The sequence below is a fragment of the Xiphophorus hellerii genome, chromosome 5 (assembly GCF_003331165.1).
Source record: "Xiphophorus hellerii strain 12219 chromosome 5, Xiphophorus_hellerii-4.1, whole genome shotgun sequence".
In the NCBI taxonomy this organism is placed as follows: domain Eukaryota; kingdom Metazoa; phylum Chordata; class Actinopteri; order Cyprinodontiformes; family Poeciliidae; genus Xiphophorus; species Xiphophorus hellerii.
Window position 1 is genome coordinate 27336151 of NC_045676.1, and position 25266 is coordinate 27361416.

At 38.4% G+C, this 25266-nt stretch overlaps 1 protein-coding gene and 2 long non-coding RNA genes across 3 annotated transcripts; all 3 read left to right on the forward strand.

Moving 5' to 3' along the window:
• Nucleotides 1–2895: 2895 nt before the first annotated feature.
• LOC116720806 (uncharacterized) lies at nucleotides 2896–3402 on the forward strand. The gene is made up of 3 exons (XR_004339462.1): nucleotides 2896–2928; nucleotides 3020–3077; nucleotides 3242–3402. It is a non-coding gene; the product is annotated as an uncharacterized LOC116720806 (long non-coding RNA).
• A 1832-nt stretch (nucleotides 3403–5234) lies between these two features.
• Nucleotides 5235–15783, forward strand: LOC116719380 (uncharacterized). Its single transcript, XM_032561878.1, has 6 exons — nucleotides 5235–5618; nucleotides 9005–9098; nucleotides 9280–9498; nucleotides 13000–13338; nucleotides 15240–15252; nucleotides 15723–15783. The coding sequence occupies exons 1-6, from the start codon at nucleotides 5235–5237 to the stop codon at nucleotides 15781–15783; spliced, it is 1110 nt and encodes a 369-aa protein (XP_032417769.1).
• A 5617-nt stretch (nucleotides 15784–21400) lies between these two features.
• LOC116720290 (uncharacterized) lies at nucleotides 21401–21908 on the forward strand. The gene is made up of 3 exons (XR_004339368.1): nucleotides 21401–21433; nucleotides 21526–21583; nucleotides 21748–21908. It is a non-coding gene; the product is annotated as an uncharacterized LOC116720290 (long non-coding RNA).
• The last annotated feature ends 3358 nt before the right edge of the window (nucleotides 21909–25266 follow it).

Consider the following 25266-nt stretch of genomic DNA (forward strand, 5'->3'; position numbering starts at 1 on the left):
TTTCTGATTATGTTAAGATGTAGCCTTGTGTCTTTGTGTTCTATTTAAAACAGGAGAAAGTAAAAAAAAAACATGAATTTTTAACAATGTATGAATTTTATAGCACATTATCCTAAATCAGTACAGAAGTAGTGATGCAGTGTCTCAGGTTTTTCACTAGAGGTCTCCTCTTTCTGAAAGGAAAATGATAAAGTAGGAAGTGACTTTCAGTTTCTCAGACAGATTCACATGAAGCAGCTTTCACTAGACTGCTGTTGAGCTGAACTGTTCTTCCTTCGACTATTTTAATAACCTTTCATTAAACTGCAGCTGGAATAAGGCAAATAAATCAATTCTAGCATTTTTTAATAGCAGTATTCAACACAATGATGTTTTTATCAGCAGCTGGATGTGTGTGGATGGTTTATATTCTCTGCATCTCAGGTACGTTGAACTGATTTAGCTGTTTTAATTGAATTTTGTAAGTTTGTTTGATAAAACATAGTTTTGACTTGATGAACCTTTATGCAGTATTTAGAAATATGGTCACAATCCATAACAGTGTGACGAATGTGTAACTTTATAGAAATTACACCAAAAACAGAAAAATCAAATTTTAGTTGATCTAATCTTTGTTTCAGGTGTTGAAGGAAAACCAAACAGCATCTTTGCTTTGAAAGGATCATCAGTGAATCTGAGCTGCTCAGCTCCACATTCAGCTGCAAAGTCAAATGGTACATGGTGAGCAAGAGTAATGCAGAATATGTTTATCATGATGTGTCTGCACATAGAATCATGAAGAGTTCAGTTTATCAGAGGATATTTCACTCTGACAATCAGAGATCTACAGAGGACAAGACAAAAAGTTACTGCTGTAGTGAAACTATTCCTAAAGAGACCAGATAAACCGACAGCTGTCAGCAGAACAGCATTCAGCTCCAGGTTATAGGTATGTTTTTTGTTAAATACGTTTCAGTTATTAAACAATATTATTAAAGTGATGCTTGTTTTTTATTAACAATATCTCAGACCTCCAGGTAAAGGTGTTTCCTGCCTCAGAGGGACAGAAAGTGAGTCTGATGTGCTCAAGCAGCTGTTCTCTGACTGAAAGCCCTGCAGCCTTCATCTGGTACCAGAACGGAGAGTTCCTCTATGAGGACTGGTCCCCCTGGTACCAAGAGCTGGTCAGCAGTGATCAGGCAGTCAGATACTCCTGTGCTATCAAAGGCTACGAGGATCTCAGAGCTCCTGACGTCTCAGTGGGTCAGTGACCGTGATTAGCTTATTTTCCGTCTCTTCTGGTGAGACACTTCCTGATCTCTGGTTCTGTTCAGATTCTGTCTCAGGGAGCTGCTTCAGTGTGACCTACGCTGAAGGCACAATGTGTTCCTACAAATCACAGAAACAGTCCTGCTCCATCACATTTCCTACAGGTGATGGCACAATCATCTGCTGGTTTTAATCGGCTCTTTTTTCTACAGCAACTATAGAAATATTCATACTTTATCAACCTGTTCACACTTATAATATTCTTTATGATTCAATAATTTGTCTCATCAACATAAAAAGTAAATATCCAAACATGTTCATTATGTCCCAACAGAAGTTCGTGTTGAAAGGACAGAATCAGACAAAGACCATATCAAGATGACGTGTAACTCCAACTGTTCTCTGACTGACAACAAAAGTTCATTTCAGTTGTATAAAACACAGAAACTGGTGAACAGAAAGTTGATCAAACTCTGTAGTTCCATCTCATCAACAGAGAGCTTCTTCTGCACTGAAGATCGTCATGATCTGCTTTCTAATGAAGTTTGTGAGTATGAATTATTCTGTAGTATTAATATACTGTTAAAAGAGAGAGAATTGTATTATTTTTCAACATTTATTTTATTCAGAAACATACTATATTGTAATTTGAAAATTATTTTAATTTATCATTCTCTCATTCAGGTGTTATGGTAGCGACTGCTGGACTGTGAATTATGACTGCAGGAGAATCTGTGGCCTGAAAGGTTCATCAGTGAACATCTCCAGCAAATACTCACATCCTGACACCAACAGCCACTGACTAAACGCTGGTATAAAATGAAGATAAATACAAAGCTGGAGGAAGAGGTGATGGAGAATAATACTGATGTGAATTATCAGGATGACACGAGGAACCAACACATCCTCAGTTTAAACAACCTGGATGAGAAAAACTCAGGAGAATACGAGTTCAGAATCAAAACAGACATCAGAAAATCATCTCATTTTTCTGGAGTTACTCTGATTGTAACAGGTAAATATGATGAGTTTTTATATGTAATGGTTTCCCATCTAAATGTGTTACTTTTAGATTCTATTCTGAAAATGTTCATGTTACAAAATTTAAAGTCTGAGTCTGGAATTTTTATGTCTAGGTAACATAACGTTTGTACATTTAATTAACATTTCATATCTTAAATATGATAATAAGACACCCATCTGTAACTGGAGGTAATTTCTAATAAAATGACTAAACTACAATTTAGTTACATCTCCTGAGCCTATTCTCATAGAACCACTGACTAAATGTTACTCTTCTGTTCACTGATTAGTCCAACTGTCTTCAGGTCTCCTAGTGGATGTGCGACCTGCTGCAAGGTCACTGAGGGTCAGAGAGTCACATTGACCTGCAGCACCAGCTGTCCTCTCAGTGAAAACACAAACTACATTTGGTACTTGAACAGTCGGCCTCTGAGTCTGACTAAAACACGAAACAACCATCTGATTATAGATGCAGTTAGCAGACAGGATGAAGGAAACTACTCCTGTTCTGTTGAAACGCTAAACTCACCTGGAAAGACTCTGACTGTACAACAGTCAACAACAACCTCTTCAGCAACAACAGTAAACTGGATACGCAGCTGCAGGACTCTCTGTGTTTCTTTTGGTCCTGGTTCCTTTGACTGTTTTCTTGTATAGGTGATTATCACAGCCGTTACTAATAATTAACATGTTATACTCACTATAGCTCCATCTTCACTGTTTATGTTTTATCAATTTCACCAAGCAGGAAATTCAAGCCCTCTCATCAGTCTTCTAAAAGTGAACCTGTCAACAATATGGATGAGGTAAACCTGTTTTTTTCTGCTTCTTTCCTTATCCACATATCACCCTGTTGACATAAAGATGTTAATTTTCACTTGGAAGTGTTACCAACTCTATACCTTTATGTCATTTTAAGAATGATTATTTGCTCACTTGAATTAAAAATGTAATATTTATTTTTCATTAGATACATACTGGTGATATGTATGAAGAGTTTGCAGCTCAACCAGCAGAACAGGAGCTTCATTACAGCCAGATAGCTTTGGAGAAAATGAACCCCATTTACTCCAGCGTCCAGAAGCATCCAGAGCAAGAGCATGTCGCCTATTCTGTGGTCAGAACAAGAACAGCACAAATTCAGATTCAAGCAGATAGAACCAACAGCTGTGGTCTAACCATGTGTTGTGTTGTTTTTATACTTTCAAGACAAAGTTTAATAGTGGTTAAAAGGACAGTTTTATTAATAAACAACAAAAACTATATTGCTAGTGCCTGCAACCTGATGTTAACTTCAGGCATTACTATAAAGGTTTGTTTCTGTAGTCAATCAACCAATCAATCAAATTATACCTCACATTTCAGCAACAAGGCATTTCAAAGTGCTTTACATCATAACAACACAAAGTCATGCAACATAGAGTCAACAATCAAAACATTACATTAAGTCAAATGCCATCGTTACATTCTTAATCCATTATACTTCAAAGGCAACTCTAACCAGCTGGGTTTTTAGTTGAGATTTAAGACTTCTTTGTGCAAATTGCTATTTATGTGCAAATATATGCTTAAAGTGCAGTTCTAAATAAAGTGCAAAAAGTGCAAAAAGTGCTTTTAAAAGTGCTGTACAGTGATTTAAGTAAAAATAAATGAATAGAATAATGAAGATCTCTTCATTACACGTTCATTTTTTAAAAATAAACAAGGTGCAGAATTCTAGAACACTGTCAAAGGTTACCATAGCCTGGACAATCCTATGATGTCACAAGACATGTTGTGATGTCACCACAGAACTTCACTTGAAGTTCAGTGATTAGTTCTTGTGCTTGTCAGAAAGCACAAGGTCCAGTGACGACTGCTTCTACAGAAAACCCTGTTTGGATAATTTTTGAGACAGTTTTTGAGAAAAATGGAGACTCAGACGAAGGAATTCTTTGAAGAGGAGATTCAATGCCAGGAAGATGGACGGAAAAACAAGCATAGTCAGGATGCCTGGATTCAAGGCAAAGATACCCAAAGCGGTGATTCCTGTGAGGAGGAAATTAACAGGCTAAAGACGCTCTTGAATTCGGAAAGAGCCAGATTCAACGAGGAACGCCAAAGAGCAAACAACTTGGCTAAAGAACTGCATGACGCGAAACTCAAACTAAAAAAATGCGAGTTTAGTGAAAACGACGTTGGCGTGTGCCGTGAAGCAAAACAAGGATCCAATGCCAGTGAGGACATCGTGTTTTCTGAGCTCCTCATGGAAAATAAAGCCCTCCAATATCAGCTACAATCTTCTCAAGAAAAAGAGGCACTTTTACAGCGAGAAATGCAGGAAAGTACGGCCTTATATCAGGAAGTCCTTGCTAAGCTAGAAACTGACATTTTTAATCTGTCAGAACAGGTGGCAACTTTACAGGAAGAGCTGGACGTAGAAAGAACAGCTAACTCTCGAACAAATACAAACAAGAGGTTTTTTAAGATGATAAAAGATGGAAACACAGGACAGAGTACAGAACTGAAGACATGTCTCCAGAGCAAGCTGGACCAAGTCAAAGAGGAAAACCGGGAAATGACAAAGAAATTTGAAATGGATGTTTTAACTCATAAGAAACGGATATGTTCACTGGAGAGGGAGCTGCAAGACGACAGAGAATCTCATGCACAGATAGTGAAAATCAACCAAATGCTTTACTCAGAGCTGCAAGCTGAGAATGCAACTCTTTGTCAAAAAATGGCTGCAGTGCACGACGAGTCCCTAGAGACACAGAGATTCATCCAGGAAGAGCTGGACCAAGCCAAAGAGGCAAACCGGGAAATGACAAAGAAATTTGAAATGGATGTTTTAACTCATAAGAAACGGATATGTTCACTGGAGAGGGAGCTGCAAGACGACAGAGAATCTCATGCAGATAGTGAAAATCAACCAAATGCTTTACTCAGAGTTGCAAGCTGAGAATGCAACTCTTTGTCAAAAAATGGCTGCAGTGCAAGACGATTCCCTAGAGGCACAGAGATGCATCCAGAAAGAGCTGGACCAAGCCAAAGACGCAAGTCTAGAAATGGTCCAGAAGTTTGAAGTTGAAATTTTAGCCCTTAGAAAAGAAATAGAAACAATGGAGCAGGAGCACAGGGATGAAAGATACCGTCATGCAGAGGTCGAGATACGTAACGGAAAGAGGGCCAAATTCCTCCACGCGGAGAAGAACATGCTACAGAAGGAGCTGGATGAAGTTAAACGCGACCTCTTTTTAAATGAAGTCAAGTACAGGAAAGAGCTGGATGCGTCAACAGCTGAAATTGAACGCCAACTTTCACGCAATTATAAGCTCTCTGAGGAGCTAAAACGGAAGGATCAGGAGGTAATTGCCGAAGCACAAGCTCCCCTCCCGGTAAAGAAACCTTTACTGAAAAAGCTTCGACATGCTCTGGGTTTGAAGAAACCGGAAAAATGGAAGAGAAAGCAGCCTGCTGAAGAAAATGAGTAACGCTTGTTTATGCTAGGGGCCAAGATCATGAAGCTTCTCACCATAATGGATGGATGTATGGATGGATGAAGATTTGCAATCCACTTGCAAGGACCACCTCATAAAGATTGAAGTTTAAAGATTTATTGAAGAAGGGATGAAAGGATGGGGGAATGAGGGGATCAAGGGAGGTGAAGAAGTGAAGACTTAGTGTGGGGGTAACATGTTGACTTTCACAAGCACAGACCACACCGCAAAGATATAAGTTTAAAGATTTATTAAAGAAGGCATGATGCACAGTGGCGCAGTTGGTAGCACTGTTGCCTTGCAGGAAGAAGGTCCTGGGTCAATTCCAGGCCTTTTTTCTGCATGGAGTTTGCATGTTCTCCCTGTGCAGGCGTGGGTTCTCTCCGGGTGCTCCGGCTTCCTCCCACAGTCCAAAAACATGAAATGTGTTCAGGTTAATTGGTCTCTCTAAATTCTCCTTAGGTCTGCGTTTGTGTGTATATGATTGTTTGTCTCTGTGATGGACTGGCGACCTGTCCAGGGTGTACCCTGCCTCTCACCAGTTGACCACTGGAGATGGGCACCAGCACAGATCTCAATGGGATAAGGGTGTAAGAAAATGGATGGATGGGACAAAGGGATGAAATTAGATAAATACATAATATGTATTTATCTTATAATTAGAGGTGTGGTCTGGACGTGGCCCTGCTTCCGAACTTAAGTTAACATATTAACTTACTTTCGCTAACATGGACCGCGCCACGAAGATATAAGTTTGCATGTTCTCTCTGTGCACGCATGGGTTCTCTCCGGGTACTCCGGCTTCCTCCCACTGTCCAAAAGCATGACTGTTAGGTTAATACGTCTTTCTAAATTTTCACTAGGTGTGAGTGTATGGTTGTGTGTCCTGTCTGTTTCTGTGTTGCCCTGCGACAGACTGGCGACCTGTCCAGGATGAACCCCGCCTCTCGCCCGAAACGTTCGCTGGAGATAGACACCAGCACCTCCCAACCCCACTAGGGACCAGGGTGTACAGAAAATAGATGGGTAGATAATAATATTATTATTATATTATTATTTTATTATTATTATTATTATTATTATTATTATTATTATTATTACTTTGATATGATTTAAAATTTTCTGAGAATATATATTATTATTATTATTCCTTTCTTCTTCTTCTTCTCCTCCTAACCCTCCTCCTCTCTGTGCTTTCTTTGTTGTTTCTCAATATTTGGCTTCTAAAATCTGACCAAGTATTTCCCTTTGAATTTTGTGGAAAAGAATATTTCATCACAGGTACATTTCAATAAATTTAATTTGTTTCAGTATTTAAAAGCTATAAGGGGAAACTGCCATATAGACTCACTAAACATAAATAGATATATTTCAAGAATTTATCTATGACACTTTAGAGGATTAAGTCTACAGCTAATGGAAACTCAAAGTACATGTTCTCATAAAACTGAGAACATGTACAATAAATTTATTTATTTATTTGGACATCAACTACATCTGTCATAGTTTTTGTGTCATGTCACTCCTAAAACAGAGACGGCATAAGCATCTTATCTAAGCACATAAGCAGAAATAATTGAAATATACCACTGACGATGAGAAATCTATATTGGATGTTTCCCTTTGTAAATTCTTTTATTAAAAAAATTAAAATGTACCTTTTCGTAATAATCTGTTGACCCAGCGCTCATGTGAATCTAAGTTTTATGTATTTAATGCTTTTTAATCAGGCTTTTATGAGAAGTGTTTTATTGTGTCATGGGAGGTAAATGATGCCTGGTTTTCAACTTATTTGCAATTAATGATCTCAAAGTGAGCCACATGTGGAGCCTGGAAATATTTTAGTGAGTAAACATTTTTATCCATTTAATTTTTCCTGATAGTCGGACGATTTTACATGTTTTTGGAGAGATTTTTGGTTATGCATGGTTGAACAATTGATAGCACAGTTGCCTTTCAGCAAGAAGGTCCTGAGAAAATAATCAAGGTGACACTCAAGGTACATATTAAATCACTGAATAACATTTTAATATGATATAAATATGATATTTTACATAATACAGCCTCTTTAAAGGAACTCAGTGTTTCTGCTCTTCTGCTGTTTTCTGGACGTTTGTTCCAGATATGTGGTGCATAGATGCTGAAAGCTGCTTCTCCTCCTTTGGTTCTGGTTCTGGGGATGCAGAGCAGAGCCAGAACCCGAAGACCTGAGGGGTCTGGAAGGTTGATGCAACAACAGCAGATCTTTAATGTATTGTGGTGCTAAGCCGTTCAGTGATTTATAAACTAACAACAGTATTTTAAAGTTTATTCTTTAAAATATTTAAAATAATCCAAGGTCGGAATAGGAACAAAGGAGGCAAAATGGCTTAAAATTGCCCTCACTACGGCTAAGCGAGTTATATTAAGACACTGGAAAGGTCAAAATATCCCTACCTATACAGAATGGTATGCAGCACTTTTAGAAACTGCCTCTTACGAACGACTCATACACAAAATAAACGGTCAGATTGAGGAGTATCAGAGTACGTGGGAACCATTCTTAAAACCAGAGAGATAAGGCTCAAACACTATTGGTCCAGAATAAAAGATGCAGTGTGTTTGAACTTTTTGTTTACTTTATTTTAATTTTATTTTAGTATATTTTCTTTTGCTTTAGCTCCTTTTGTTGGCTGGGGTGGGGGGAGCATGGGAGGGGTGAGGGTGGGGTGGGGGGGTCAGGGGAGAAAATGTTAAAACTCAGATCCTTCTCTGTATAACTACTTAATGTTGTATACTTTACAGTACCGATATTGTCAACATCGGTTTCACTGTATGTTTACTTGTTGAAGGATTTAATAAACATTGAAAATTGAAAAAAAAAAATTATTTTTAAATAATCCGAGCTACAGGGAGCCAGTGGAGGGACTTTAAAACTGGCGTTATGTGCTCCATCTTCCTGGTTTTAGTGAGAACCCGAGCAGCAGCATTCTGGATCAGCTGCAGCTGTTTGATTGATTTGTTGGACAGACCTGTGAAGACGCTGCTGCAATAATCAATACGACTGAAGATGAACGCATGGATGAGTTTGTCTAGATCTGGCTGAGACATTAGTCCTTTAATCCTGGAAATGTTCTTCAGGTGATAGAAGGCCGACTTTGTAACTGTCTTTATGTGGCTCTGGAGGTTCAGGTCAGAGTCCATCAGTACTCCCAGGTTTCAGGCCTGATCGCTGGTTTTCAGTTGTAATAACTGAAGCTGTGCATTGACTCTAGATCTCAGGGAGCTGCTTCAGTGTGACCTACGCTGAAGGCACAATGTGTTCCTACAAATCACAGAAACAGTCCTGCTCCATCACATTTCCTACAGGTGATGGCACAATCATCTGCTGGTTTTACATCGGCTCTAATTTTTCTACAGCAACTATAGAAATATTCATACTTTATCAACCTGTTCACACTATCTACTTATAATATTCTTTATAATTCAATAATTTGTCTCATCAACATAAAAAGTAAATATCCGAAACATGTTCATTATGTCCCAACAGAAGTTCGTGTTGAAAGGACAGAATCAGAGAATGACCATTTCAAGATGACGTGTAACTCCAGCTGTTCTCTGACTGACAACAAAACTTCATTTCAGTTGTATAAAAACACAGAAACTGGTGAACAGAAAGTTGTTGAAAGCCCTCTAGTTACCATCTCATCAACAGAGAGCTTCTTCTGCACTGTGAAGGATCGTCATGATCTGCTTTCTAATGAAGTTTGTGAGTATGAACTATTCTGTAGTATTGACATACTTATTAAAAGAGAGAGAATTGTATTATTTTTCAACATTTGTTTATTCAGAAACATTTTATATTGTAACTAGAAAATTTCGGAAGAAATTTAGCCGGGGCCTGCCAAGGCGCGCCCGTGGGTCTGGGCCCGGCGTCGTCACGCTACAAATCGGCATCGACGCTAAAGAACGCCGCAACGTAATCAGTGGCATGCGGAGAATCGCAAGAACGTTAAGTAAGGCGGACGTGCACCATTCAGTATTATAAAGTAAGTATATCAGCTAAAATCAGCAGAAACGCTAATGTTAGCGTCATTGCTTTCATCAGTATGTGGGAAATCACTAGGATATTTTCTGTAATTGATTTACTCCATTCAGTATACTAAACATTGCTAAAAAGTAAAATAAATAGCTAATAGCTTATTGAAGCTAAAATGCTAACGCTAATGAACCTTGCATTGAACTGTTTAGTAACAGTTCAATGCTCATAAACTGCAGGAAGGCAGTTCATTAGCATTTACCTAATGATTGTCACAAATATAAATTTTCAATAACGCACACACACACATATTACAGTTTAAAAATATATATTGACCTTATGTTAAAGATTTCTACAAACTTTTTACAGGTAAAGTTTACAATGAACCAAAATTACAACATTTAAAGAATACCATAAATTTAAGAATCTAATGTCTCTGCAATAAAAAGAAATTGCTATCTTTTTTATTTTTAAACAACACCTCATATTGTTAAATAACTGATTTTATGTATTCAAGTTTTAAATATTACATTTGAGTTTGCATGGATGTAAAATTACTGCTCAGTTTAAAAATTACAGTATTTTTAAACTGAGCAGTTTAAAAATATGCTCAGTATTTTTAAACTGCTCAGCTAAACTTCGCTCTTTAGCTCGTTAGCTTGTCGATGTTTCAGTTTTATTCGCTGGGAAAATTATTCTTTGTCTGCTTTGAAGATAAGCAGACAAATAATAAAAAACAAGTTTTGATATTAACTCTCAACTTCATTCACAAAACTTTTTCGTTATTTATTACACAACGAACATGTATTTCACATAAGAACAAAACAATGAGGTGACGTTTCCTGTCCTTGAACACAACGCTGATCCATCTTCACCCTGTCACCAACTCACACACATCCTCATTGTGTTGTGTTCTGTAAATAAACAAAACACAAGCAAAATCAATAAACTATATGCATATTCCAGTATACTGAGTTTTGGTTTTACATTCATTCTATTTAAATGTAGTTTGTTTGTGCTTACCAATGTTTTCTGGCCGGATGTCAGGCACCGTTTTCCCCTGGTCAGTTCGTCGATGTCTGGTTTTAGTTCTATTCTGTGGCAATCCGCAAAACGGCGTGTAGGTTTTCGTCAGTAATGCGCGATCTGTGCTTGGTCTTGTTTAAAGTCATTATTGAAAACATCTGTTCGCACAGATAGGTGCTTCCAAACGTGGACAAAACACGAGCTGCATGGAGTCGAAGCTGTGGCATCAAATCAGGGGGCAGGAGACGGTAAAAGTCCTCGATTGAAACATCACGGGACTTCGCTCTTTAGCTTCTTAGCTTGTCGATGTTTCAGTTTTATTCGCTGGGAAAATTAATAATCAGCTTGAGGTGACTCTGCTGCACTCTAGTGGCGAGAAGCCGTAATGTTGGTTGGTAAGAATCGGAAGGCATTATGGGATATGTAGTTTGTAGTCAATTCGTGCTCAAAAACTATTTTAAGTCAATCAATGGGGCTGTAAAACGGTGGTAGGGGGAGAGGGCCACATAAAATGACGTAGCGGGCCACATGTGGCCCACGGGCCTTGAGTTTGACACATGTGCAATAGAGGATCTATCTGCTGCTCATGCAAAACAGTCTATTTTAATCCCATGTGTAATAGTCATTGGGTTAAATCAGTTATATAATGCTGAAAACGCAAGTAGTTGATGTAAAAATATTCAAGGCTTTTATTTTGAAATTTTCAGTATGCTTCATTTCAAAGGGCCAAACTAATCCCATGTGTAACAGTGCTTTGGATGAAAAAGTCAAATAAAGCCAAAAAGAGCAATTACATGATGTAAAAATATTCAAGGCTATTATTTTGAAATTATTATTATGCTCCATTTTAAAGTTCCGAACTAATCCCATGTGTAACAGTGCTTTGGATAAAAAAGTCAAATAAAGCCAAAAAGAGCAATTACGTCATGTAAAAATATTCAGGGCTTTTATTGTGAAATTTTCAATATGCTTAATTTTAAAGTTCAAAACTAATCCCATGTGTAACAGTTACTGAGTTAAATCAGTTATATACAGCCCATAGCAGCAATTAGTTCTAAGGGCCAGTTCAGTCCTGATCTGTTTCAACTGAGCGGTCCACTATAGATAGAACTACAGCGATGCGTATTTGTAGTCCAAACCAGCAGCCAATAGCCTCTTGAGATCCGTTGCTATGGTAAATAATGGTCTCAGCAGGTGTGAGCTCTGAGCTCTCAAACACACAATTGTGTGTTTGAGCAAACACGTTTTACTGACAAAAAGCATTGGAAACAAATCCTTCCTGGTCGGGAACCGTAATACATATTCGAAAAGCGTTTCGAGCGTATGAGAGGTCAATGTGTCTTCTGCGATAGTCCCGAGATTCATATCTGTACCTCACTCAGAGCATTTACAGCGATGAGAGAAAGAAATGTTGTGCCCAGATCTGAAATTCTATTCAAATACATGGGAGAGAGCCTCAGACAGCCTCAGAAAATCCTGTCGCATGACTTTGCTCTGAAGCACCGTGACAGAAAACCGTACGATCTAGATAAATTTCGAAAAGATTTTACCGGAGCAGACAGGCGTATCAATGTCAGGACCGATTTTGATACTAATCGTGCGATATTTGTGGGCGTGATGGCGATTTCAAAAATGATTTGGGTTGAAAAAGTTGTCTTGATCTCTCACTCTAATCAGCGAGAGAAGCACTCTAACTTTAGGAAAAATGAGAAACTTTGGGTCGCTTAGAGGCAAATTGTGGACAAACCGTAACTGGTATCGACGAGCCGTCTTCACTTTCGAAGAGATCACAGACGTATCTACAAAATGAAATTTGAATGGCATTTCTAGGTGAATTTGTGACGACACAGAAAATCCTCAAAAATAGGGTATTTCCAGGATTTTTCCCATTGACTTATAATGGGGTTTTTTTCGTAGTTTTTTGCGAATTATGTCGCCATGTTCATCCCGAATCCCACCAAAAGTAATAACTGGAATGGCGTGAATTTTCTGCAGGTTTTGATACCTCTTTTGTAGGTGTGCACGCAGCGGTATGAGCCGCATTAACGGTTACGGAAGAAAAATAAAGAAGAAGAAAGAAACACTTTCTCCGACAATAGTAATAGGTTCCTGCCATTGCTTTGCATGGCAGGCCCCAATTCATTGCTTTGCATGGCAGGCCCCAATTTGAGCAATTATTTTAATTTATCATTCTCTCATTTTCAGGTGTTGATGATAGCAACTGCTGGACTGTGAATTATGACAGCAGGAGAATCTGTGGCCTGAAAGGTTCATCAGTGAACATCTCCAGCAAGTACTCACATCCTGAACAGCAACAGTCACTGACTAAACGCTGGTATAAAATGAAGATAAATACAAAGCTGGAGGAAGAGGTGATGGAGAATAATACTGATGTGAATTATCAGGATGACACGAGGAACCAACACATCCTCAGATTAAACAACCTGGATGAGAAAAACTCAGGAGAATACGAGTTCAGAATCAAAACAGACCATTTTATATGGAAATCATCTAATTTTTCTGGAGTTACTTTGATTGTAACAGGTAAATATGATGAGTTTTTATATGTAATGGTTTCCCATCTAAATGTGTTACTCTTATATTCTATTCCGAAAATGTTCATGTTACAAAATTTAAAGTCTTAGTATGGAATTTTTATGTCTACGTAAACATAACGTTTGTACATTTAATTAACATTTCATATCTTAAATATTATAATAAGACACCCATCCTTTAGCTGGAGGTAATTTATTATGAAATGACTAAACTACAATTTAGTTACATCTCCTGAGCCTATTTTCATAGAACCACTGACTAAATGTTACTCTTCTGTTCACTGATTAGTCCAACTGTCTTCCAGGTCTCCTAGTGGATGTGCGACCTGCTGCAGAGGTCACTGAGGGTCAGAGAGTCACATTGACCTGCAACACCAGCTGTCCTCTCAGTGAAAACACAAACTACATTTGGTACTTTAACAGTCGGCCTCTGAGTCTGACTAAAATACCAAACAACCATCTGATTATAGATGCAGTTAGCAGACAGGATGAAGGAAACTACTCCTGTTCTGTTGAAACGCTAAACTCACCTGGAAAGACTCTGACTGTACAACAGGCAACAACAACCTCTTCAGCAACAACAGTAAACTGGATACGAACAGCTGCAGGACTCTCTGTGTTTCTTTTGGTCCTGTTACCTTTGACTGTTTTCTTGTATAGGTGATTATCACAGCCGTTACTAATAGTTAACATGTTATACTCACTATAAGCTCCATCTTCACTGTTTATGTTTTATCAATTTCACCAAGCAGGAAATTCAAGCCCTCTCATCAGTCTTCTAAAAGTGAACCTGTCAACAACATGGATGAGGTAATCCTGTTTTTTCTGCTTCTTTCCTTATCCACATATCACCCTGTTGACATAAAGATGTTAATTTTCACTTGGAAGTGTTACCAAACTCTATACCTTTATATAATTTTAAGAATGATTATTTGCTCACTTGAATTAAAAATGTAATATTTATTTTTCATTAGATACATACTGGTGATATGTATGAAGAGTTTGCAACTCAACCAGCAGAACAGGAGCTTCATTACGGCCAGATAGCTTTGGAGAAAATGAACCCCATTTACTCCAGCGTCCAGAAGCATCCAGAGCAAGAGCATGTTGCCTATTCTGTGGTCAGAACAAGAACAAGCACAAATTCAGATTCAAGCAGATAGAACCAACAGCTGTGAGTCTAACCATGTGTTGTGTTGTTTTTATACTTTCAAGACAAAGTTTAATAGTGGTTATAAGGACAGTTTTATTAATAAACAAACAAAAACTATATTGCTAGTGCCTGCAACCTGATGTTAACTTCAGGCATTACTATAAAGGTTTGTTGAAATTGTAGCAACAAAAAGCAGAAACAAATCTTATGCCAGTAGTAATAAAATTTATTACCATATAAGTGAACACCTCAATATGTGATAGAAAAAAACCCCAATACAAAATCATTATTTGCCTTTGTTATGTTTAGCAGTAGCAGCAGGTCCGATGATCTGTTACATTTAAGTCTCTGTGAAAGTTTCCAGTTCACATTGTGGAGACAGAAAACATTTGGAAATAGGCAGTAAGGAGCATAGGAGTGCATCTAAATAATGCAACAATATTAATAACTTATAAATGAATACAAAGGATGATATGTGAAAAGAAAACATTACGGACGTGTAAGGCAGATCAGCTGCTCTACACGGGTAATGAAAATAACCTTCAGCATTTTCAGGCGGATACTTGAGACAACGCCGACACAAACAAAACATCTGTAACTCGGGTTGTTTTGTAGATGCCTTGCATGAATATGTGAGGGTAAATGAAAACGTCGCTTGCACCGTTTGTCTTCAACAAAGTGAAGAGAGGGAAGCAGCAGCAGACGTTGACAGTTTCTGTGTCCGATTCTGTTTTTAGCACTTCCTGCATGGTAAGTGGTAAAAACGCGTACCTCTATGGCAAGTGTAAGTATTTTTACACTTACCATAGATTAGTACTTACCATAATGCTCTATGGTAAGTGTAAGTGTTTTTGCACTAACCATAGAGGAGTATGGTAAGTACTCTTACCAAACCTACCAGTATGGTAAGTTTTTATACTGGAGAAGTTTTTATGTAAACTTTTCAGTAGTTTATATAAAAACTGTGAACCTGGTAAAGAAAGCAGAAAACACGGTCAGTGCTACACGTCTCTCCACTTTATAAATTCATGCTAAGTTACCTTCAGTGAGATTTCTGTCAGGTTTCAAACTTCCTGTGGTTCACACTTATTTTAGTCGTACATTTCCGTGCTATGTTCTCACACAGGCCCTTCAGGAAGCACAAAAAATTGTTCGTTCTCTGCATTCTCGCATGGTTGTTTGTCCTGTATTACCTTCTGATGGACTTGCGACTTGTCCAGGGTGTACCCTGCCTCTCACCAAATGCCCACTAGAGATGGGAACCCCCGCGACCCTGCATAGATGAAAGCAAAGCATGTATGGATGTTCCTCAGACCAGAAGCATAATCTCCTTGAAGATAATAAAAAATAACTGAATGTGACAAGCAGCCAGCAACACAGATACAAAGCTGGATAAATACAATCTGTCACTCAGAAGAAATATTGCACAGGTTCTTTCAAGTGTTAACAACGTCTTTGATACACACCTCCCTCTAATGGTTTTTATTTAAATGGACAGAGTGATCACTGTTATTTCACGTTATTAAAAATACACTAAACCAATGCCAATCTTCTGTTGTTTGGCTCAGAACAGATCTGAAGCATGCCTGTGTCAGTTTATGAGTCAAATATACAATCTTGTTATTACCTGTTAGCCAGCATGTGATGGCAGAAAGTCAGAAATTCTCTCCTGTCTTGAGACTTGTGACCTGGCTTTGCTCCCCTTTTCATCAGACTTCATTATCATCCACAATATAACTGTAATGAAGGCTTTAAAAGTTCAACACAAGCGCTGAACAAGATGCAGCTTGAAGGGCTGAATGTACGTGGGATCGACGTCAAGCTGCAGCCGCTATAAAAGCTGATGTTGCTTCAGCTTTGTTTAGGGATGTTAGGAGGGACTACCATATGGCTTGTTTATTTTAAGCTGTCAGTTTAACATCAGCTACAACTGCAAACAGATATTTTCAGCTCTGCCAACAAGATTTGTATCAGGCTGAAATCAGAGTTTTGTGAAGCCCACTACAAAACACTCATTTGTGTCCTATAGCCACTTTGTAGATCATTAGCATGCTAGGCTCATTATCCATTTTGAAGATCCATAAGTGCTCAATTTTTAACTTGTTTCTTTTCTTTCGGTCATGTCTTTCCTCATGAACAGATGAGGAATCAGTTGTGTGAACTACACCAAGACCTCCTGCAGTAAAACTTCTCCACAACATGATGCTGTCACCGCTGATAAAAGTACTCTATCAGCTTTAGCCACTTCTTCAATAGATCTTGTGTTTGTGTTTTGTGGTTGATCCGCACAATTTGCACCAAGCATGGGAATCTCACGGATGCTGTATATTCATCAAAGTAATTGTTTGAAGAGATAAACATGTCAAGTTGGAGATTCAATGAAGCATCCACCAGTCTTAAGGGAGATGTGCCTCCTGTCAGAACCTTGCAAAGCCATGACATCCTCATCCGGGCTTTCCCAAATTTCTTAAAAGCATGGTAATTTTAGTTCATGTAAAAGTCCAAATTTGAAGAAAGTAATACAATTTTACAAATTTCTAATTATTTTGACATATAGACAAATACATATTTTGCTATATTTGATTTACTTAATGCCAGATCAATCCATTTTATTGCCTGTTTAAACACTGACTGGTCATCATTGTTTGAGTGAATGAGAAGTTGGAATAGCTTTGTAATAGAACATTGTTTAATGCTAATATATTAAGGTATTAATTAGTGGCACTGACCATTTGTTTACATTCAACGACAGCAATTTACTTATTTCACAACTTATAGGTTATAATAAATACCACCACTATGATTCACTGTTTTAAACTGTTATTAATTTGTTGTGACCTTTACTTATCTGTTAACTTCTAACCTATTCATATTGGTCAGGTGGAATGCAATGACAATATGAATAGTTTCTATTGATGAACTAAAGCAGACATGTTACCAATCAGTTGTCATACTTGAGTCAATAAGAGACCAAAATACAAACAGATGAAACCAAGACAGGAAGAGGTTGAATGTAACTGCTGATGTTATGGATGATATGCAAAAGGTTTTGATTAAAAGTAAGTTATGCTGCCCTCTGGAGGTCAAACTGTGTTTAGCCAATCCTTCCTACTAGTACTGGCAAAAGACATTTAACCAGTTCTACCCTACAATCAGGTGTAGCCAATGAGTAAATGGATGGATTAATAAATGCATGTCTTGTATTGACAGCTGATCTTTATCCAACTTATCTAGTCTCTACTGTGAGAGAATTCTACTGTCCATCTTCCATTTTCTCCATCTTCTGGATGTTCATCAAAGTTACTTTTGCTTTCACTGAACTTGTTTTATGCCCTTCTTTGGAAAACATGTTGTTGCTTGTGTCAAGCATGAGTGCAAGAAAAAAGATAACTTGTAATTTATAGTCTTCTGTGGTCAATTACAATGATTTGCATTGCTTTCTTCAAATTTACTCCTCAGTAACTCCATGTAATTTGTGAATTATTTAATGTAAAAACTTTTTCAGCATGTCAACTTCAAATTGAAAATGTTAGGTGTTTTGCAACAGGTTTACATCACTCAAAGTTTTAAGCATTTGTAATATTTCTACTGAATGTCACAATAAAAGCCTCACAACAAACACTCTCCTGTTGGAATCGAACCATCTTTGTTTAGATCTTCTGTATGTGTTGAGCCAGCTGATCAGTTTCTTTATGTCTTCGCTCCTGTTGATCAATTGAAACACTAAGTGCTTTGCTTCCCGTTTTTATTGACGCTCATGATCTTCACTCATCATGTCATTCACTTGCTGTGCTGCCTCATCATCATGTGTTTCACCTGATCTTCCACTCATGAAAGCTCTTGATCTTTCACTGTTTACTGTGAATTCCTGGTAATATAAGTCACATAACCTGCATCATGTCTGCTTTTCTATTTCCTCTGCTTCTTCTCCAAAAAAATGTTTGGTGTCAATTTCCTGTTTCTGCGATTCTCTAGCAACTGTCTGTTAGTTTTTCTGATTATGTTAAGATGTAGCCTTGTGTCTTTGTGTTCTATTTAAAACAGGAGAAAGTAAAAAAAACATGAATTTTTAACAATGTGTGAATTTTACAGCACATTATCCTAAATCAGTAGCAGAAGTAGTGATGCAGTGTCTCAGGTTTTTCACTAGAGGTCTCCTCTTTCTGAAAGGAAAATGATAAAGTAGGAAGTGACTTTCAAGTTTCTCAGACAGATTCACATGAAGCAGCTTTCACTAGACTGCTGTTGAGCTGAACTGTTCTTCCTTCGACTATTTTAATAACCTTTCATTAAACTGCAGCTGGAATAAGGCAAATAAATCAATTCTAGCATTTTTTTAATAGCAGTATTCAACAACAATGATGTTTTTATCAGCAGCTGGATGTGTGTGGATGGTTTATATTCTCTGCATCTCAGGTACGTTGAACTGATTTAGCTGTTTTAATTGAATTTTGTAAGTTTGTTTGATAAAACATAGTTTTGACTTGATGAACCTTTATGCAGTATTTAGAAATATGGTCACAATCCATAACAGTGTGACGAATGTGTAACTTTATAGAAAATTACACCAAAAACAGAAAAATCTAATTTTAGTTGATCTAATCTTTGTTTCAGGTGTTGAAGGAAAACCAAACAGCATCTTTGCTTTGAAAGGATCATCAGTGAATCTGAGCTGCTCAGCTCCACATTCAGCTGCAAACGTCAAATGGTACATTGTGAGCAAGAGTAATGCAGAATATGTTTATCATGATGTGTCTGCACATAGTAATCATGAAGAGTTAAGTTTATTAGAGGATAATTTCACTCTGACAATCAGAGATCTAACAGAGGACAAGACAAAAAGTTACTGCTGTAGTGAAACTATTCCTAAAGAGACCAGATAAACCGACAGCTGTCAGCAGAACAGCATTCAGCTCCAGGTTATAGGTATGTTTTTTGTTAAAACGTTTCAGTTATTAAACAATATTATTAAAGTGATGCTTGTTTTTTATTAACAATATCTCAGACCTCCAGGTAAAGGTGTTTCCTGCCTCAGAGGGACAGAAAGTGAGTCTGATGTGCTCAAGCAGCTGTTCTCTGACTGAAAGCCCTGCAGCCTTCATCTGGTACCAGAATGGAGAGTTCCTCTATGAGGACTGGTCCCCCTGGTACCAAGAGCTGGTCAGCAGTGATCAGGCAGTCAGATTCTCCTGTGCTATCAAAGGCTACGAGGATCTCAGAGCTCCTGACGTCTCAGTGGGTCAGTGACCGTGATTAGCTTATTTTCTCTCTTCTGGTGAGACACTTCCTGATCTCTGGTTCTGTTCAGATTCTGTCTCAGGGAGCTGCTTCAGTGTGACCTACGCTGAAGGCACAATGTGTTCCTACAAATCACAGAAACAGTCCTGCTCCATCACATTTCCTACAGGTGATGGCACAATCATCTGCTGGTTTTACATCGGCTCTTTTTTCTACAGCAACTATAGAAATATTCATACTTTATCAACCTGTTCACACTTATAATATTCTTTATGATTCAATAATTTGTCTCATCAACATAAAAAGTAAATATCCAAACATGTTCATTATGTCCCAACAGAAGTTCATGTTGAAAGGACAGAATCAGACAAAGACCATATCAAGATGACGTGTAACTCCAACTGTTCTCTGACTGACAACAAAAGTTCATTTCAGTTGTATAAAACCACAGAAACTGGTGAACAGAAAGTTGTTGAAAGCTCTGTAGTTCCATCTCATCAACAGAGAGCTTCTTCTGCACTATGAAAGATCGTCATGATCTGCTTTCTAATGAAGTTTGTGAGTATGAATTATTCTGTAGTATTAATATACTGTTTAAAAGAGAGAGAATTGTATTATTTTTCAACATTTTTTTATTCAGAAACATACTATATTGTAATTTGAAAATTATTTTAATTTATCATTCTCTCATTCAGGTGTTGATGGTAGCGACTGCTGGACTGTGAATTATGACTGCAGGAGAATCTGTGGCCTGAAAGGTTCATCAGTGAACATCTCCAGCAAATACTCACATCCTGAACACAACAGCCACTGACTAAACGCTGGTATAAAATGAAGATAAATACAAAGCTGGAGGAAGAGGTGATGGAGAATAATACTGATGTGAATTATCAGGATGACACGAGGAACCAACACATCCTCAGTTTAAACAACCTGGATGAGAAAAACTCAGGAGAATACGAGTTCAGAATCAAAACAGACATCAGAAAATCATCTCATTTTCTGGAGTTACTCTGATTGTAACAGGTAAATATGATGAGTTTTTATATGTAATGGTTTCCCATCTAAATGTGTTACTTTTAGATTCTATTCTGAAAATGTTCATGTTACAAAATTTAAAGTCTGAGTCTGGAATTTTTATGTCTAGGTAACCATAACGTTTGTACATTTAATTAACATTTCATATCTTAAATATGACAATAAGACACCCATCTGTAACTGGAGGTAATTTCTAATAAAATGACTAAACTACAATTTAGTTACATCTCCTGAGCCTATTCTCATAGAACCACTGACTAAATGTTACTCTTCTGTTCACTGATTAGTCCAACTGTCTTCAGGTCTCCTAGTGGATGTGCGACCTGCTGCAAAGGTCACTGAGGGTCAGAGAGTCACATTGACCTGCAGCACCAGCTGTCCTCTCAGTGAAAACACAAACTACATTTGGTACTTGAACAGTCGGCCTCTGAGTCTGACTAAAACACGAAACAACCATCTGATTATAGATGCAGTTAGCAGACAGGATGAAGGAAACTACTCCTGTTCTGTTGAAACGCTAAACTCACCTGGAAAGACTCTGACTGTACAACAGTCAACAACAACCTCTTCAGCAACAACAGTAAACTGGATACGCAGCTGCAGGACTCTCTGTGTTTCTTTTGGTCCTGGTTCCTTTGACTGTTTTCTTGTATAGGTGATTATCACAGCCGTTACTAATAATTAACATGTTATACTCACTATGAGCTCCATCTTCACTGTTTATGTTTTATCAATTTCACCAAGCAGGAAATTCAAGCCCTCTCATCAGTCTTCTAAAAGTGAACCTGTCAACAATATGGATGAGGTAAACCTGTTTTTTTCTGCTTCTTTCCTTATCCACATATCACCCTGTTGACATAAAGATGTTAATTTTCACTTGGAAGTGTTACCAACTCTATACCTTTATGTCATTTTAAGAATGATTATTTGCTCACTTGAATTAAAAATGTAATATTTATTTTTCATTAGATACATACTGGTGATATGTATGAAGAGTTTGCAGCTCAACCAGCAGAACAGGAGCTTCATTACAGCCAGATAGCTTTGGAGAAAATGAACCCCATTTACTCCAGCGTCCAGAAGCATCCAGAGCAAGAGCATGTCGCCTATTCTGTGGTCAGAACAAGAACAGCACAAATTCAGATTCAAGCAGATAGAACCAACAGCTGTGGTCTAACCATGTGTTGTGTTGTTTTTATACTTTCAAGACAAAGTTTAATAGTGGTTAAAAGGACAGTTTTATTAATAAACAAACAAAAACTATATTGCTAGTGCCTGCAACCTGATGTTAACTTCAGGCATTACTATAAAGGTTTGTTTCTGTAGTCAATCAACAATCAATCAAATTATACCTCACATTTCAGCAACAAGGCATTTCAAAGTGCTTTACATCATAACAACACAAAGTCATGCAACATAGAGTCAACAATCAAAACATTACATTAAGTCAAATGCCATCGTTACATTCTTAATCCATTATACTTCAAAGGCAACTCTAACCAGCTGGGTTTTTAGTTGAGATTTAAGACTTCTTTGTGCAAATTGCTATTTATGTGCAAATATATGCTTAAAGTGCAGTTCTAAATAAAGTGCAATAAAGTGCAAAAAGTGCTTTTAAAAGTGCTATACAGTGATTTAAGTAAAAATAAATGAATAGAATAATGAAGATCTCTTCATTACACGTTCATTTTTTAAAAATAAACAAGGTGCAGAATTCTAGAACACTGTCAAAGGTTACCATAGCCTGGACAATCCTATGATGTCACAAGACATGTTGTGATGTCACCACAGAACTTCACTTGAAGTTCAGTGATTAGTTCTTGTGCTTGTCAGAAAGCACAAGGTCCAGTGACGACTGCTTCTACAGAAAACCCTGTTTGGATAATTTTTGAGACAGTTTTTGAGAAAAATGGAGACTCAGACGAAGGAATTCTTTGAAGAGGAGATTCAATGCCAGGAAGATGGACGGAAAAACAAGCATAGTCAGGATGCCTGGATTCAAGGCAAAGATACCCAAAGCGGTGATTCCTGTGAGGAGGAAATTAACAGGCTAAAGACGCTCTTGAATTCGGAAAGAGCCAGATTCAACGAGGAACGCCAAAGAGCAAACAACTTGGCTAAAGAACTGCATGACGCGAAACTCAAACTAAAAAAATGCGAGTTTAGTGAAAACGACGTTGGCGTGTGCCGTGAAGCAAAACAAGGATCCAATGCCAGTGAGGACATCGTGTTTTCTGAGCTCCTCATGGAAAATAAAGCCCTCCAATATCAGCTACAATCTTCTCAAGAAAAAGAGGCACTTTTACAGCGAGAAATGCAGGAAAGTACGGCCTTATATCAGGAAGTCCTTGCTAAGCTAGAAACTGACATTTTTAATCTGTCAGAACAGGTGGCAACTTTACAGGAAGAGCTGGACGTAGAAAGAACAGCTAACTCTCGAACAAATACAAACAAGAGGTTTTTTAAGATGATAAAAGATGGAAACACAGGACAGAGTACAGAACTGAAGACATGTCTCCAGAGCAAGCTGGACCAAGTCAAAGAGGAAAACCGGGAAATGACAAAGAAATTTGAAATGGATGTTTTAACTCATAAGAAACGGATATGTTCACTGGAGAGGGAGCTGCAAGACGACAGAGAATCTCATGCACAGATAGTGAAAATCAACCAAATGCTTTACTCAGAGCTGCAAGCTGAGAATGCAACTCTTTGTCAAAAAATGGCTGCAGTGCACGACGAGTCCCTAGAGACACAGAGATTCATCCAGGAAGAGCTGGACCAAGCCAAAGAGGCAAACCGGGAAATGACAAAGAAATTTGAAATGGATGTTTTAACTCATAAGAAACGGATATGTTCACTGGAGAGGGAGCTGCAAGACGACAGAGAATCTCATGCACATAGTGAAAATCAACCAAATGCTTTACTCAGAGTTGCAAGCTGAGAATGCAACTCTTTGTCAAAAAATGGCTGCAGTGCAAGACGATTCCCTAGAGGCACAGAGATGCATCCAGAAAGAGCTGGACCAAGCCAAAGACGCAAGTCTAGAAATGGTCCAGAAGTTTGAAGTTGAAATTTTAGCCCTTAGAAAAGAAATAGAAACAATGGAGCAGGAGCACAGGGATGAAAGATACCGTCATGCAGAGGTCGAGATACGTAACGGAAAGAGGGCCAAATTCCTCCACGCGGAGAAGAACATGCTACAGAAGGAGCTGGATGAAGTTAAACGCGACCTCTTTTTAAATGAAGTCAAGTACAGGAAAGAGCTGGATGCGTCAACAGCTGAAATTGAACGCCAACTTTCACGCAATTATAAGCTCTCTGAGGAGCTAAAACGGAAGGATCAGGAGGTAATTGCCGAAGCACAAGCTCCCCTCCCGGTAAAGAAACCTTTACTGAAAAAGCTTCGACATGCTCTGGGTTTGAAGAAACCGGAAAAATGGAAGAGAAAGCAGCCTGCTGAAGAAAATGAGTAACGCTTGTTTATGCTAGGGGCCAAGATCATGAAGCTTCTCACCATAATGGATGGATGTATGGATGGATGAAGATTTGCAATCCACTTGCAAGGACCACCTCATAAAGATTGAAGTTTAAAGATTTATTGAAGAAGGGATGAAAGGATGGGGGAATGAGGGGATCAAGGGAGGTGAAGAAGTGAAGACTTAGTGTGGGGGTAACATGTTGACTTTCACAAGCACAGACCACACCGCAAAGATATAAGTTTAAAGATTTATTAAAGAAGGCATGATGCACAGTGGCGCAGTTGGTAGCACTGTTGCCTTGCAGGAAGAAGGTCCTGGGTTCAATTCCAGGCCTTTTTTCTGCATGGAGTTTGCATGTTCTCCCTGTGCAGGCGTGGGTTCTCTCCGGGTGCTCCGGCTTCCTCCCACAGTCCAAAAACATGAAATGTGTTCAGGTTAATTGGTCTCTCTAAATTCTCCTTAGGTCTGCGTTTGTGTGTATATGATTGTTTGTCTCTGTGATGGACTGGCGACCTGTCCAGGGTGTACCCTGCCTCTCACCAGTTGACCACTGGAGATGGGCACCAGCACAGATCTCAATGGGATAAGGGTGTAAGAAAATGGATGGATGGGACAAAGGGATGAAATTAGATAAATACATAATATGTATTTATCTTATAATTAGAGGTGTGGTCTGGACGTGGCCCTGCTTCCGAACTTAAGTTAACATATTAACTTACTTTCGCTAACATGGACCGCGCCACGAAGATATAAGTTTGCATGTTCTCTCTGTGCACGCATGGGTTCTCTCCGGGTACTCCGGCTTCCTCCCACTGTCCAAAAGCATGACTGTTAGGTTAATACGTCTTTCTAAATTTTCACTAGGTGTGAGTGTATGGTTGTGTGTCCTGTCTGTTTCTGTGTTGCCCTGCGACAGACTGGCGACCTGTCCAGGATGAACCCCGCCTCTCGCCCGAAACGTTCGCTGGAGATAGACACCAGCACCTCCCAACCCCACTAGGGACCAGGG

Bases quoted from the DNA above. Each gene is read 5' to 3' on its own strand.
- LOC116719380 (XM_032561878.1), top strand. From the start codon at position 5,235: ATGGCTGCAGTGCAAGACGATTCCCTAGAGGCACAGAGATGCATCCAG. The intron at 5,619-9,004 runs GTAATTGCCGAA...CATTGACTCTAG, and splicing joins TAAAACGGAAGGATCAGGAG to ATCTCAGGGAGCTGCTTCAG. The intron at 9,099-9,279 runs GTGATGGCACAA...ATGTCCCAACAG, and splicing joins CTCCATCACATTTCCTACAG to AAGTTCGTGTTGAAAGGACA.